The sequence below is a fragment of the Alligator sinensis genome, unplaced genomic scaffold (genome assembly GCF_000455745.1).
Source record: "Alligator sinensis unplaced genomic scaffold, ASM45574v1 scaffold1295_1, whole genome shotgun sequence".
Lineage (NCBI taxonomy): Eukaryota > Metazoa > Chordata > Crocodylia > Alligatoridae > Alligator > Alligator sinensis.
In genome coordinates this window covers 811425-825765 of record NW_005841880.1, presented here as the reverse complement: position 1 = coordinate 825765, position 14341 = coordinate 811425, and the positions used below count along the sequence as shown (strand labels likewise).

General features: G+C 56.4%; 1 protein-coding gene across 2 annotated transcripts in view; it reads left to right on the top strand.

Annotated features, from left to right (window-relative positions):
- The first annotated feature begins 531 nt into the window (after nt 1–531).
- The window catches only part of LOC102377785 (calcium/calmodulin-dependent protein kinase type IV-like), a 31432-nt gene continuing 17622 nt past the window's right edge, over nt 532–14341 (top strand). The window contains exons 1-4 of one of the 2 annotated variants that reach the window (XM_014527991.2): nt 532–980; nt 1499–1625; nt 10424–10502; nt 11146–11208. In XM_014527991.2, the coding sequence (XP_014383477.1) occupies nt 1528–1625; nt 10424–10502; nt 11146–11208 (240 nt within the window). In that variant the 5' untranslated portion in view covers nt 532–980; nt 1499–1527. Of the gene's footprint in view, nt 981–1494; nt 1626–10423; nt 10503–11145; nt 11209–14341 lie in introns of both variants that reach the window. The other variant, XM_025196410.1, reaches the window with a different exon arrangement.

Here is a 14341-nt window from a genome sequence, read left to right as displayed (position 1 = left end):
CCAAAGCCATTACCGGGTGGGCTTTGCATAGCGAAGCGGACCCCATGCACATTGCAAGCCCCAGCTTTCATCTCCCTTCACCTCAGTTTTAGGAGCGTATAAAAGGGGGTGATCTGTCCTGAGCCAGGCGGGGAGCCCTGGAGCGGTGCTCGCTGTGTCCTGGGCTTTCAAAGGGCAGTGGGCCAGATAGCGCAGCCCCGAGCGCCAGATCCAGGGCGGATCCCAGCGTCTGGGGCCAGGCCAAGGAAGGGCACGATCGGGATACGTGGGGGGCTGATCAGGGCCCCCCGCCACTCATGCACCGCCGGCTTCGATCATTCATCCCCTGCACCCGGGACTGTCGGTGCAGCGGGGCCGTGCTGCCCGCTGCAATACAGGGTGGGCAGCGGGGCTTTGGAAGGGACCCCGCTATAACCCCGGTTGTTCAAGGAGCAGGCTGAGGTGTGCCGGGGGTGCTGGGTTTCTCCTTGCCATAGCGGCAGACAGCCATGGGGCGGCACTGGAAAGCCGGCGAGGGAAGGAGGGGCTGGGGAAGGTCACTTGTAGACTGCGGCGGCCGGGCGTGGTGTTGTGTCTTGCCTGGGCCCCACAATAATGACACAGCCGGAGCGCCAGCCACGCGCCGGCGACTGACGGCGATGCCGGACGGCTCGGACTGAGGCTGGCGCTCGCTCTCAGCAAGCCTGGCCTCAGGTGGCCTGGGCATCTCCTGGGCTTCGGAGGCTGCATCGCGAGCTGCCAGCTGCAGCCGAATTGGAGCATCCTTCGAGACCGCCTGCCCGGGATGGCTCGGATGGCCCGGGGCAGCTTGCAATGTGGGCCTTGAGAGCCAGGGCCGGGAGCCAGCTCGGCAGGGGGGGGCACGGGGGTGTATTTTGGTTTCTGCATCACCCTGGATGCGTGGGACTTCAGCAAGCGGGCGCTGAGCAGGGGCTGGACCGCGGGGAGGATTCGTGGCATGCAGCTCGTCCCTCTCTAAGGTAAGGAAACGGGGGCAATTGGGAACCCGGTGGCAGGCAGCCACAGGCAGCAAGCTACCCCGCAAGGACGGGAGCCTGCGGGAGGCTGAGCATAGCAATCCAGAGCCCGATTCCCTGGAGGGGCAACTCTCCATGGGCAGGGATAGGTGCATGGACCGGGGGCGAGTCTCCATGGGCAGGGATAGGCGCATGGACCGGGGGGCAGGTGGGCATGTGGGCACTTGCTTCTTCCTGAAGCCCGGGCAGGTCTAAGTGAGGTGCAGCTTTGCAAGGGATTGGGAAGGGGGCACCAAAAAGGGGGGTGGGGGAGCAAGGTGGTAGCATGAGAGACAGGCAGGGGGAAAGGGGTACCGAGCCTGTTGTGAGCAGAGTTCACATCGTGCCCGCAGAGCTGAGCTTGCCATTTAGTCCCCCCCGATAATACTTGCATTTTTTTGCATGGGACATTCCCTGAAGCCCGAGTGCCTTCGGGGAGAGCCGGGGCAATACTTCAGCCTGCTCTTTCCAACCTCTGGTAGGGAATAGAGTCCTTCCGGCAGCCTCCGAAATGCCGACCTCTGAGCCCGGAGCCGAGTACTGGATCGACGGGTCCCATCGCGACACGGCCCTGGAGGATTTCTACACCATGGGCCCGGAGCTGGGCAGGTAATGTCAGAGGTAGCGGGGTGGGATCAGCAGCCTGGGCCAGGCTGGGTGGTTGCTTTGGGCTTGTGGCGGGTTAAGAGGCCTCTCAAAGTCAGGTCAAGTGCGTGGCACGTGCGGGCGTTAGGTGAGGATCCCTCTGGGAGCCGCCACCGGCGTGTTCTTCCGGAGGCCGGGGAGCGATCGATGATGTGGGGCAGGGCGCGGACACGCTGTCACTGTTATAATCCTGGGCTTGGTCGCCAGGATGTCTGGGAGGTGGTGGAGGGGGTGATGAAGGGGCTGCTGGATGCATTGCAAGCCTGTTCACTGCAGGCTGGTAGCTCCTGCCTGGTGCCGGGGTCTGTGCCAACCCCGGGCTCAGCCTAAGTCGTGTCAACCTGGCTGAGGCATGCCGAGAAACGAACTTCCCGGGATGCAACGAGTAGTGAAGGGCTCTTCCCCACCCACCTGGAGCGGGACAGGAGCCTGCGAGTTGTGTTTGCTCCGCATTACTGGAGAAGTCGCTGCTCCCCCCACGTCCCCTGGGGCTGCCAGGGGGTGCGGGCACAGGGCCGGCAGTCCAGGTCCTTGTGATAGCCCGTCTATCAGCACAGCAAGCACCCCTGGATGTGGCTGGTTCATGTCGGGGCAGGCATCATCTCGGATCCTAACACTTGTCCACATCGGACAACTCGAGCCTCATCCTGCAGCCGCTCAGAGCACCCACGATAAAAGCCAGCAGGAGGGGCAGGTGTCCGGCACCTTTGAATGCAACCTGTACCAATCCAGGCCGGGAGGTCACTGGGACAGCAGGGACCGGGGCTGAGACGGTTCGAGGGATCCCGTGCCCACTGCATAAGAGCAGTGTTTAGGGCCCTACTCCCAGCCGGGCCACGCACGCAGCGTGGAGGGGGCTGCATTCAGGTCTGTAGCCTGTGAGGGGCACGTGGGATGGGATGCTCTGCACAGGGGTCTCGGGCCGTGGTCGTCTATTCAGTGCCACTTGCAAAAAAAGAGTGGCGTGATGGCAGCTCCCACCGGCTTCGGTAGCTCGGGGTCTCTCCGGATAAGCATCCTTGGCTGGGCTAGGGTTGTAAGGCAGTTTCCACCCCTTAGGGGAGAGCATGAGATCTGCCAGAATGACATGCCCCATGCATGGAGGCTGTTGGAGACCCCAGCCTGCAGCCCCAGATGTGTGGGCTTTGGCTGGAGGACGAGCATAGCTGCCCCCGCCCCGTAGGAGGCTTTCCTCTTTCCCCAGCCTCTCGCTCGCCTTGCTGCTTTTCTGCTCAGTGCATCACATTAATTATTAAACAGCCATAAAAAAAAAGAAACCTGCAATGGAGGGAAGAGCTCGCGTCCCTGTTCCTCCCCAGCTGCGGGTGCGAGTGCGAGTGCAGGTGGCTTGGCGAGCGGGGCTGACGGCCGTTCAAATCACCGCACATTTTGGGAGGGGGGGGTTAAAGCGCTTATACCTTTATCCTGCTCTGTGTGAGGACCGTAACTGAGCCGCCATGGTCCGCTGTGTAAATCCATAATTAGCGACTCTTTTTAAAAGCTGATTTCCCCCCACCCCCTCCTTCCTCCGTGACCTGATCGGCCCTGTCATGGCTGCGAGCACAGAAGAGCTGTTCAATCTGTTTGCGCTACGCGGCTGGTAGCCGAGAACAGCCTCGTGGGATTGAGGAGACGGGGCATGGCCTTCCCTTTATAGTTTCCTGGCTGTTAGGGGCTGGAAGGGACCTTACGGGTCACGGGGGCCAGCCCCCTGCACTCGGGACCTGGCCTCCTCTGACACCGATTCCCGGTGTGGCCTTGGGCAAATCACTTGATTGTGCTCTGCCTCCCCTCGGTGAGACGAGGATCCCAGCTCTGCTGTTTCTCACCCGGGGAGGGATGAAGCTAAACCCGCTGCAGGTAGATGGCAGGGTGCCCAGATTCAGCGGTCAAGGGGGAGACGTACCTACCTTAGAGGGCAGAAAACGCATTGAGGAAGGACATAGCTCTGCTGGTTTTCCTCCGTTCCCCTCCCCGCCCAGTTCCTCAAGGAATCGGACTAGTTTAGGGCCTGGTTTGAAGCCCATCGAGGGAAGAACTCCTCTTGACTCCGGTGGCTTCGGATGGAGACCAGCGCCCTGCACAGCATTAGCCATGGTGCTTTTATCTACAGCGAGCGCCGGGTCGGGGGCAGCTCAGGCCACAGGTCGCTGTCTGCCCCCCTTCCTGCACAGGGACAGACCTTCCTCGAGCCTCCCACCTTGGCTCTTGGCTGCAGAAACCCGGTTGCTGGAGCCATTGAGAGCCAAGGGACGGGGAAGAACCAGCCCCCCGGTAGAAACCAGAAGCCAAGGACAAGTGGAGAGGGTCTCCCAGCTCCAGGTCACCGGGCATTAATATTGAAGACACACAGAATTTATTAGGGCCTCATCTGAGAGCAGAGCAGAGCAGCCAGCATGGATGAGCTCCAAGGGGATTGAATTTAAATTTCATTTACTTAGACTTTGGGGGATTTCTCTTCTCGCCGGTGCATGAGGCAAAGCTAATGCTTGAACTGGAAAATGCGACTGCATTAACTTCTAAGGGCACTTCAGGGCTCTTAATAACGCACGAGGATACCGCTGCAATGTGGTTTCCTGTCCTCAAGTGAGAACCACCTTTCCCAGCGGGCTCCAGGAACCGAACAGGGGTGACGGAGAGGCTTCACCCCGGCAGGCCCCTGAGCAGCGGGGCGTCTCAGAGGGCTTTGGGGGGCTACGAGAGGGTGGCAGCAGCCTTGCAGCAGAAGTGGCAGTGAAGGAGTTAATTCCCAGTATGCTCGACCTGGGGCAATGGGGAAGTTGGGCTGTAGCTCATCAGAGAGGATGCAGCGAAGGGAGAGAGGTGGAGCTCCCCGTGCAAGCAGTGAGCTGGCAGGAGGGCGCCGGATTTGACCCTAAATGCCCATTCAGGGCTCTGTGCACAATCCTTTGTCCCAGAGCAAAGGGGGTATAACCCCCTGCTGTTCCTGTCCAGCCCCTTAGCACCCACCAGCCCTGCTCCCCGTGCTCCTCATCCCCCCGTGACCTGGGGGAGCTTGTCCTGGCATGAAACAGGTGCACTTTCACTTACCCCGGGGTAATTGCAGGCAGACGGGCACCTGAGGTGCAAGAAACTCTGTTCCTCGTTAGGAGTTTAGGAGCACGCTGGCTAATAGCAGATTGGAGGGGTTTGGAGCCTGTGAGCGGCACCCTCTGTCCTCTCTGTGCAAAGCCAGGGTAAGCTGAGGCCCCAGCTTGGCTCGGATCCTCAGCTGACACCCGGGGGATTTCTGGAGCAGAAACCAGCCAGGTCATTCATCGCCCACAAAGCATCCTTGCTCGCACCTTCACGGGAGCTCAGCTGTCGAGCATCCTTTGATTTCCCAAAGAAGCGTGATGCAACCAGGGCCTCCTTCCTGGCTAACCCACCCCAGCCAAACCGCGCGCTTGACCTGCGCTTGCAATCTTCTGAGGACGGAGAGTCTGCAACCCCAGGTAAAGACTGCAAGGTTGGGGGATGCATTTACATCAGCCTGGGGAAAAGCAGGTGTCTGTCCCCTGATCGGGCCGTGGCCTGTCTTTAGTGCATGGGGATGATTCTGCCTCGGGCAGGGGGTTGCACTGGATGACCCGTGGAGGTCCCTTGCAGCCCTGCTTCTCTGATTTCTACCATTTATCTGGATTGCAGCATTGCCTGCCAGACCCCACCATGGACCAAAGGCTGGCCTCTGCCCCAGAGAGTCTCCAGGGGAAAGAGAGCAGGATGCCTTTGTCTAGCAATCAAAGGTTTCTTCCTCCCCCCGGTGTGGATCGGTATGTTGGCTTTGACAGCGCTATGTTTTCCCAGCCCTTTGGTGGCCCCACGGAGATGTAGCAAAGCCCCGATTAAAGAAGGGGTGCGGGGCATGGCGTTGAATTCACATATTTAGCTCAAATGAATGCAGCTCCTCCACGTGAACCCGCCTTCTTCCCAGTGGAAACCCCCTTTGTTGCTTTTCCTTCTCTCTCTTTTTTTTTTCCTCCCAGCAACTGTGCGTAATCCGAAGTGATAGAAAACCATTCTCCACATGCATTTTTCACTTAATGCCACGCTGCCTCTGGTGTATTGGAGCTGACCGAGCAGAACACCGTCCGCAGCCTGATTTGTGGCCAATAGTTTCTCCTAATCAAGCACTGAATCATGGTACTCAATTTAAAGAAGGGGGGGGGCAAAAAAAAAATCCATAAAGGATGGTTTCAAGGCCATTACCAGACAAATGAGCACAGACAAGTGATATTTGTCAGGCGCGGGAAGGAGGGCTCTGCAATATTGCAGAAATCGGTTCCAAAGGCAGATTGAATTGAGCAAGAAAATGGCCAACCGGGGAGTTTATTCCCTGCAAACATTTATTGCCAAAGGGCAGCCGAAGGGCCCCGATCCTGATGTCCCGTTGAAAAAGCTTTGAAAGACTCATACAGACACAGACAGATATCATCACAAGACGCAGGAGCTGCCTGATCTGGTGGCAAGCCCGTGCCTTCTGCTCTGTGGGTGTTTGCTCGAGCCCTGGGAAACGCGGACTGTTTTCCTATTGTAGCGGCGTTTGAAATTAAAATTGCTGCTTCCTGGTGCTCAAGGACTTTAAAAAATGCAGCCTCAGCTCTGCATAATGCATACGTGACACCGAGGCCTATTCTCTCCGGGGACGCTAGGTGCTAGGGACCCCACCAGTTGTATGGGGTCAGGGAGGGATTGCTGCAGACTGGGTCGGGGTGGGAAGTTTGCCTTCCTTTGTAGCCGGGGGCACGGCCTCTACCTGGGCCCTCTTGAGAGTATATCGACCCTTTATAGAAGCAGGACGTTGGCCGCCGCGGTCCCCGTGCTTTACCTGTGGCAGGTTCGGGTGTGATGCCTGGTGCCGTGGTAGCTGTGCTAAGCGGTTAGATGATGGAGGTGTCTAGGATGGTTTGGACAGGGCTGATCCTGCCTCCGGCAGGGGATCTGGATTAGAGGTAACCTCCAGCCTGGCTCCTCTATGATCCCGCCAGCACCTGCGATGGACAGAGCTCTGGCTTCCCTCGCAGGTTATTTGGTAGGAGAGAGAAGAAGTCCTCCTGGGAGAGGCGGAGCCAGCTAGCAGGGAGGTGTCGCCTTCCAGAAGAGGCCTGGCTTGCATGGTCGGCCTGAAACAACCTTTGTGCTTTCTTGTATATTGGGATGATGCGTGCTGGAATTATGAAAGGGCTCAGGTGCAATTTCCAGCTGCTTCAGGGCGGCCCCAATTTCTAGTTTAATGCCCTTTGAACCTAGGAGCTGGGGATCAGCACCGTCCAGACACCACCCAGCCGGGTGAAGACGGAGAGGGCCTTTTCCACCCACTTTCTATCCTCTTCCCATTGAGGGAGCAGCAGGCTGTCCATGAAAGAGTAAATGCTCCCCCGCAGCTACTCTACCGTGCACGGGTAGGGCAGCCCGGGACCCCGGCCCCAGCAGCATCTCGCAGCAACTTTCTCTCTCCTCTCCCTTCCTCCACACAGCGCTAGGAGTGGTTACAGCAAATCCAGGCTTGGTTCCGGCGTTAGACATTTTCCAGTTCATCTGTAATACAAATACAATTACATCTCCATTCACAGTCAAGGTTGATTGCCAATATTTATTAAGAGCTGGGAGCAGAAGGCAAAGAGGGCTGTTTTCTGGAGGCTCAGCGGATGGGCCAGCCGCGCCGGCAAGCTGGGGCGTAGCTAATTTCAGTCGAGAGCCCGGCGCTGCCGCAGATAATGTGATTGGGAAAAAACAAAGGGTAGGAGCTCCGGCGTGATACTCACAGCAGGTTGTGTTTTATCAGACAAGCTGAGCTGATTAGTTTTAAATGCTGATATGTAGCGCGGGGTTCGGGACTCTCGCTCTGAACTGGAGATGCGCAAAGTCCAGATCTGGATCCGGATGTCTCCAAAGGGAGGATCAGGAGTCTGACTTGGGACTAACTTTAGTCCCAAATCAGTCCACACACAGCGTTAATGCGCTTTAATGCCTGCACGTGTAGATGCCGGCCTATTCCTGCTTAACGAACATCTTGCTTATTCATTTATTTATTTATTTATTTGTTTGTTTTTAATTTTCACCCAAAAGTGGTTGTTTCTCGTTTTCAACAAGCGTTGGTCCCCAGGGAATGCCACTGTTGTCTGTTAGAGCGGGACAGGTCTTTTTTCAATCAAAAATCTTGCAATTAGTGGGGAAACTGTAAATTTTTGCTGAAAATGTCACTTTCTAACAGAAATTTGACGGTCCACATATTGGATTTTAATTAAGAATATTCAGTCATCAGATTTGCTGCTTTTTTTCTTTCTTTTTTTTTTTTGACCAGGAATTAAACATTTTACTAGGTTTTCTGGAGACAGCTTACAAGCAGATAATACAGTTTTCTGTCTAAAACCCTAGTTCTGATGGAAAAAAATTAGTTCGTCTGTGTTTCCTTGTCTTGAAGTGGGCTCGGGCTTGGACAGATCTGGGAAATTCTGCCTAGTGGAGCGATCCCCGCTCTTCAGTTCTGCAGGACTGTTTGCTGTGATCCCATGAGTGTTAATTTTTGGGTGTGGAACGTGGATAACCCTCATAACGAGAGAGATCTGGCATTTTTCAGAAGGACTCGGGGAGGATGCTGAGGGTCCTGAAGCAGAACCTGAACGTGGTCCAAGAAGACTGGCAAGTCGAAGAGCAATGAAATTTGCTAGATTACTCGGTGGGAATTAACCTGCTAAGAGGAATCGAGCATCAGAGATGAAATTGCAAGCAAGGCTGGCGAAGGCTTAAAGAAAGGGATTGATTTCACCGTCCAGTGGTTAGAAAACATTATTAACTAGAGCCAAAAATCACTGGCAACCGACTGACACTGCTGGGGGGTTGAGCGCCGCGATGGTTCCTCTTGCGTAACTTGAAGGGATTTAACTGTCTGTGTCGGTCCCTTTGCTGGAGGGTTTGGACGATACTTGGAGGGCTTGAAAGGTGCTTTGGTTCCTTCTCCTCCGCCTGGTTTGTCTCCATCCCTGTGTTTGGTGTCTGGCCTTGCAAAAAGAGCTGGGGATGGAGAGTCATAGCATTGTAGGAAATGAGGGTGGAAGGGAGCTCGGGAGGTCACATCTAGTGCAGCCCCCTGCTCCAAGCAGGACCAGCCTCAACTCCATCATCCCAGCCACGGCTTTGTCTACCTGGGTCTTAAACACCTCCGAGGATGGAGACTGCACCACCTCCCTGGGTAACCTGCTCCAGCGCTTCACCACCCTCCTCGTGAGACTTTCCCAATATCCAACCTCAACTTCCCTTGCTGCAGCTTGAGCCCATTGCTCCTTGTTCTGCCCTCTGCCCCCACTGAGACCAGCCCAGCTCCATCCTCTTTGCAACCCCCCTGCACGGAGGTGAAGGCTGCTATTCAATCCCCCTCGGTCTTCTCTTCTCCAGACTAAAGAGACCGTCACGGTTCAGTTCCCACCCTTGGGGAAGGGTTTGGCCCCTTGTGGGATGTGAAGTCAGGACTGTGGAAAGGAAGCGGGAACCCGGACTTCTGGGCCATTTACCTGTTGTCCCCTGCCCTTACCTAGAGGCTGCAATCCGGAGTAGAGCTACATACAATCATGGGTGGGGGGGACATGACCTGCAGCACTTCCCCAGGGTGCTGGACCCAGGTGGGGTGGAGGAGCGGAGGAAAGGTCAGGACTGCTCCCTGGGCACACGTGTAAATGGGGTAAAGCAGGAGGCTTCTGTAAAGCGTAGCCGACATTGCCAGAGTGACTCTGGATTGCACCGGCCTAGGATCTGGCCTGTCTTTCTCGTGCTCTGAGCCATGCCGGGGCTTTGGAGGTGGGCGCGCTGGATAGGGGAGGGCCTGGCTGCTGGGGAACTGCCTGCAAGGACCCGCAGCAGAAGGCTAGCCGGAGCAGGGGGGGGGGACCGGTTGCCATTAGCACCTCATTAAAGATGCAGCTGAATGTATTACGCAGACGTCACTTCTCTACCTGCCGCTGCCTTTGCAGCGCTGAGATAGAAGCATCCCCAGCTTGGAAGCTGCCTAGGAACAGCTCGGTCCCCGCTGCTCCCCCGGGACCCCCGACTCCGCTCATTAGCTCCCTTCCCCAGCAACGAGGGTGAAATGGCAGCAAAGCCAAGCAGCAGCAGGGAGCCCCATTGCAGCAGCTGCAGCGATGCTGGAGGATTGGGGGGGGGTCCCAGAGCCGAGCACCCACCCGGGTGTATCTTGAAGCCCATTCCTGGAGGGTGCTGTGAACTGGGAGGAGTGAGGTGTGAGCAGCTTCATTATTTTCTCCTGCTTCCCTCGTGTCTCCACACCTGTGGGCTCCCGCGTCCTGCCCGTTGCAGAACCGTGCCGGTCACTTGCTGTGCTTTGGACCTTTCCCTCTTGCAAGCTGCTTAAGGGTTTAGGCTGCCTTGATAGTCTGCTTTTTAATTAAAAGGGCTTTCAGCAAGGAGAGCCGGAAGCAGGTCGGAGTTGGAGGGGTTGGCAGCACTTCTTTGTGTGGCTCAGCTTGAGAGGCCGTTCCTTTGCCCTCCTGGCTCCTGGTGTCCCTCACCCCTTAGGTCTGCAGTGTGGACACAGCGGTGCAGACCAGGACTGGGGGTCTTCCATGCTAGAGGAGGTCTGGGCAAAGCTAGCAGCAGCCCACCCCCCTGGCCCTTTCCTCTGCCTCCTCCGTCCCTTGGACAGATATTTGCAAGAGTCCCCAATTTTTGGCCGGAGGTTTCAGACCGGTCCCGGCTCCCCTGTATGGGGGTCTGGTGTCTCCACTGATCCCTCCTTCCTCTCGTCCCAGGGGGGCCACCTCCGTGGTGTACAGCTGCAAGGAGAAGGGGACCCACGCCCAGTATGCAGCCAAAATCCTGAAGAAGACGGTGAGTCTCTGGAGCGCTGTTGAGAAGGGAACGTGATGCCACGGGGAAGGGCTTGGGGGGTGCTGACCGGGGTTCCCCTTCACTGGAAGAGGAGTCGGCTCATTAACAAGCATATGCTAAATTACACCAGGCTCATCACCATTGAGACACGGCTGAGCATAACTTGACCATGAGTGAAGAAGTTGGGGAAGCCCCGGCCAAACCCTGCTCTTGAGCCATCCGCACACCCGCACGTCACCGTAGCCGGCCTCTCTCCACCTCCCAGCCCTGTTCCACACGTCTCTGGTGTTTCGGCTGGGTGCTCTGACATAGGGACTCCCCCCAGATCCCTGTGCAGTCCAGGTCGTAAATGGGAGAGGGAGAAACCCTGGGTGGCTGGTATAACCCGAGCCAACGCCTGTAAAAGGGTGTTTGTGCCTGAAATCTTGCAAAGAACTTTTTTTCCAACTATTTAGTTGGTGCAATAAAAGATATTGCATCTACCTAAAGAACCTTGTCTGCCTATGTCCTTAGACCAACACGGCTGCAACCGACGCCCGAGCCAATTCCATCACCTTTCTTTAGTGACGGGGTACGCAGGTGACAGAAGGGGGGATCGCGTGGAAAGACTCGCATACATGGGGGGGCATGTGTGTGTTTTCAGATCGACAGAAAGATCGTGAGGACCGAGATCGGCGTCCTGCTGAGACTGTCCCACCCCAACATCGTGAGTATGAGCGTGACCCCAGTCCGCGGATGCCCTCCCCAGCTGTGCATCCGTTGTAAACCCCCTAGGATGTGCATTTCCTCCCCCGGGCTGTGTGTGTTTTAGGGGCCAATGCCCCAGCTGGTGCAAGCAGATCCTGGGATCCAGGGTGACATGGGCAGGTCCGCTGAGCTGAACTGTCCAGGGGGGCTAGAGCCAGTCCAGGGAGCCGGGACATCCAGTGCTCTGCACTTGGGTGGCTTGCTTCCCCAAGCGGTGTGGCACGGGTCTGTTTTCTGTGGGCCTGTCATGGCCGGGGGCTCCCAGGGGTTGAAGCCCTGTTGATTCCCACCAGCTTTTCCTTCCACGGCTTGGCTGGCAGAGGGGCAGATCCTGCTCCTCCTCCTCCACTGCTGCACAAGTGCCTGGCTGAGCAGAGGGTGCTTGGATACAAAGGGGTTAATAGGGTGGACTTGCTCTCATTACCTGCCTCCCTTCCACGTGTCCGTGTCCGTGTCCGTGTCCCTGGGCCCAGTCTTTCCTGGGCTGCAAATGCAGCTGAACCAGCTCAGGCCCAGATGGACCGTGAGGTCGCTCCAGCCAGCCTGCCTGACCGACCACTTCATTGCACCGGTGATTCCTTCTCCTGGCGAAAGCTGGGGAGGATGAAGCTTCTGGTGTCCGAGGCAGGAGTTCGGCATCACCTGCCTGCCCTGGGCAGGGACTCCTGCCTCTCCCCATTTACTAAAAACATCTGTTCAGCCCCTCCCATCTTGCTGCAGGAGGGGATTTTTCGTGAGCCCCCAAATCTGCTGCCCAGGTCTCTCCGGAGAGCCCGCGGGAGTCGACTGGGCGCCTCGCTCCAATCAGCCTCGAGGGAAATCTCAGCTGTAGGACAGTAGAGGTTGGTGAATCCCAGTCTGATGGTTTATCGCCCTCTCCTCTCAAAAACCTTAGTTCTGGATGGATTTGGCATCAGCTGCCAGCCCATGGGCCTGGCACTGCCATTGCCGGCTGGGTGGCAATGCCTTCTCCTCTCCTCCACATCAGCACTCATCAAGGGACCTCTGGACTTTCTCTGCCGTAGACTGGGAATTAACTGAGCTGCATCAGTCTCTGGTTGTAAGGGGTGCCCACTCCGCCAGACTTTGCCACCAAACCTTTCCTCTGTGCACAAAACCGATGCACCCTTTGCTTTTATTTTAAAGGCCTCATTCAGCAGAGCTTCAAATAGGTGCACGGGACTTGTTTTGAAGAACACGATGCCGTGAAGCCTTTTGCTGGGCTTGGAAACTCTCTGAGCTTTTTCAGGGGGTCTCTGAAGTATTCCAGCTCCGCTGCGGCCAGCCAAGGGATTTCCATATGGCAAGCAATTTCCGTGGAGGAGCTCAAATGAGTACCCAGGAAAATTGCCTGTTTGTAATGAATCCTGGAAGGGAAGATAAAGCGAGGCGCGCCAGGTCATCGCTGCCAGCAGCTGGGCTCTTCGCCGCTCGCAGCATTTATAGGACTCAGCACTCAGGATAATGGCAGTCGAACTGGAACAATCTGAAACACTCAGGAGCAGATCTAATTACACCAAGTGTCAGCGGAGAGGGGACCTTCTTGTCAGTTTGTGTGTAATTGAGGTGACGCACAGCGCTGCCCGCTCTGCTCGGGCATCCTGGTGTCTGATCCGCCCCGGGGGCTGAGTGCCGAGCAGAGGGGGGCGTCTGCACCCTCTCGGATCAGACCCCACGGGTCTCTCCGTGCATCTCCCCACGGTTTCTTCCTGGCGGTGTATTGCCGGGGCTGGTTTGCAAAGTGCTCTGGAATTACCCAGGGACGGCTGAAGGCAAAGCCAGATGGCGGCTTTGTCCCCCTGTGTACAAGCTGTGCTGTAATTCCTGGAAGAAGCGCGTGCCCAGCGTAAATTGATTTCACAGCTTGGTAGAAAGCCTGGAACCGGTGTTTCATTGGGGTTTTTTCAGCGTCACTCAGAAGGCCCAGATGTGCTTTGGGCCGTTGTCCTGGCCCAGGAAGCTCCCTCGGCTGATTGCAGGCAAGATTTAAACCCCAGCGCTGTCCGCTCAGATGTGACTGCAGTCTTTGTCTGGGGTAGAGCCAAAGGAAGCACCAAACTCTGCAAATCAGGGGGCTGGGGGCATATTACAGGTGTAACTCAGCTAACCCTAAGGGCAGATTTGGCCCCGTGTCTGCTTCGGCCAGCTGGTTGGTTGCATGACACCTTTCGCGGTGCTTTCTGTGCCCAGCATTGGGGCACCCCACTCCCAGCACTGTCCAGATGATTGCTGCTCGTTGCAAAGAGCTGGGCACCCACGGTGCCAAGGTTGGTGCCAGCTGATGGGCACGAGGCCCCTGCACATGCCCTTCGTCCTTGCTTTCGGACGCTGCCGTGCTATGGGAAAGCTTCCCCAGTCCAGAAGGCAGCTCTGGGTGTGTAGAACGGCATCTTGAATGGATGCAAACGTTGGCACATGCTTGTGTTCAGGACATGGCTTCATTTGATCTTTTAGAGTCTGGCTAATTTGGACGTACACCCTTTTAGCCTCGGTTGTGTATTCCAATGGATGGACGCAGACAGGTAGTTGGCTGTCTCTGCAAGTGGGTACAGTTTCCAAAGCACCTTGGTAATTTAGGAATCTCACGCTCCTAAGTCACTTAGAGCTGGATCTTGCAAAGGGGCTTGGATGCCTATCCTCTCAAGCTGGAACCTATCCCCATTGAAGTCAGCAGGGAAACTACCCTTTGCTTCAGTGCGATGAGTTTGAGCCCCACGCCACGTTTGAGAAGGACCAGCCTAAATCTCTTTAATAGATCTGTTGAGTTAATGGACCACGTTAGAGACTAGAACCATGCCCCCAGGAGCCGCATCAGTTGACTCCAGCTCCGGATCTCGCCTCTTTTTGCTCTGTTTGCATCGCATGTTCTCCAGAGTCCTAGCTGTGCCCTGTGCTCAGGGAAGACAGAGATATGGCTTCTGGTGCTTTATAAATGCAACAGGAAATTGTTTCCCCTGGAATGCAAGAACTAGGTACAGCTACTGGCTAGGCCTACCGGCATAACCCGCTGGAGGGGTTTTAAATCACCATTTTTTGTAAGGTTCTGCTCCCAAGTTCAAATGATTAAAAAAAAAAAAAAAAGACATTTCATT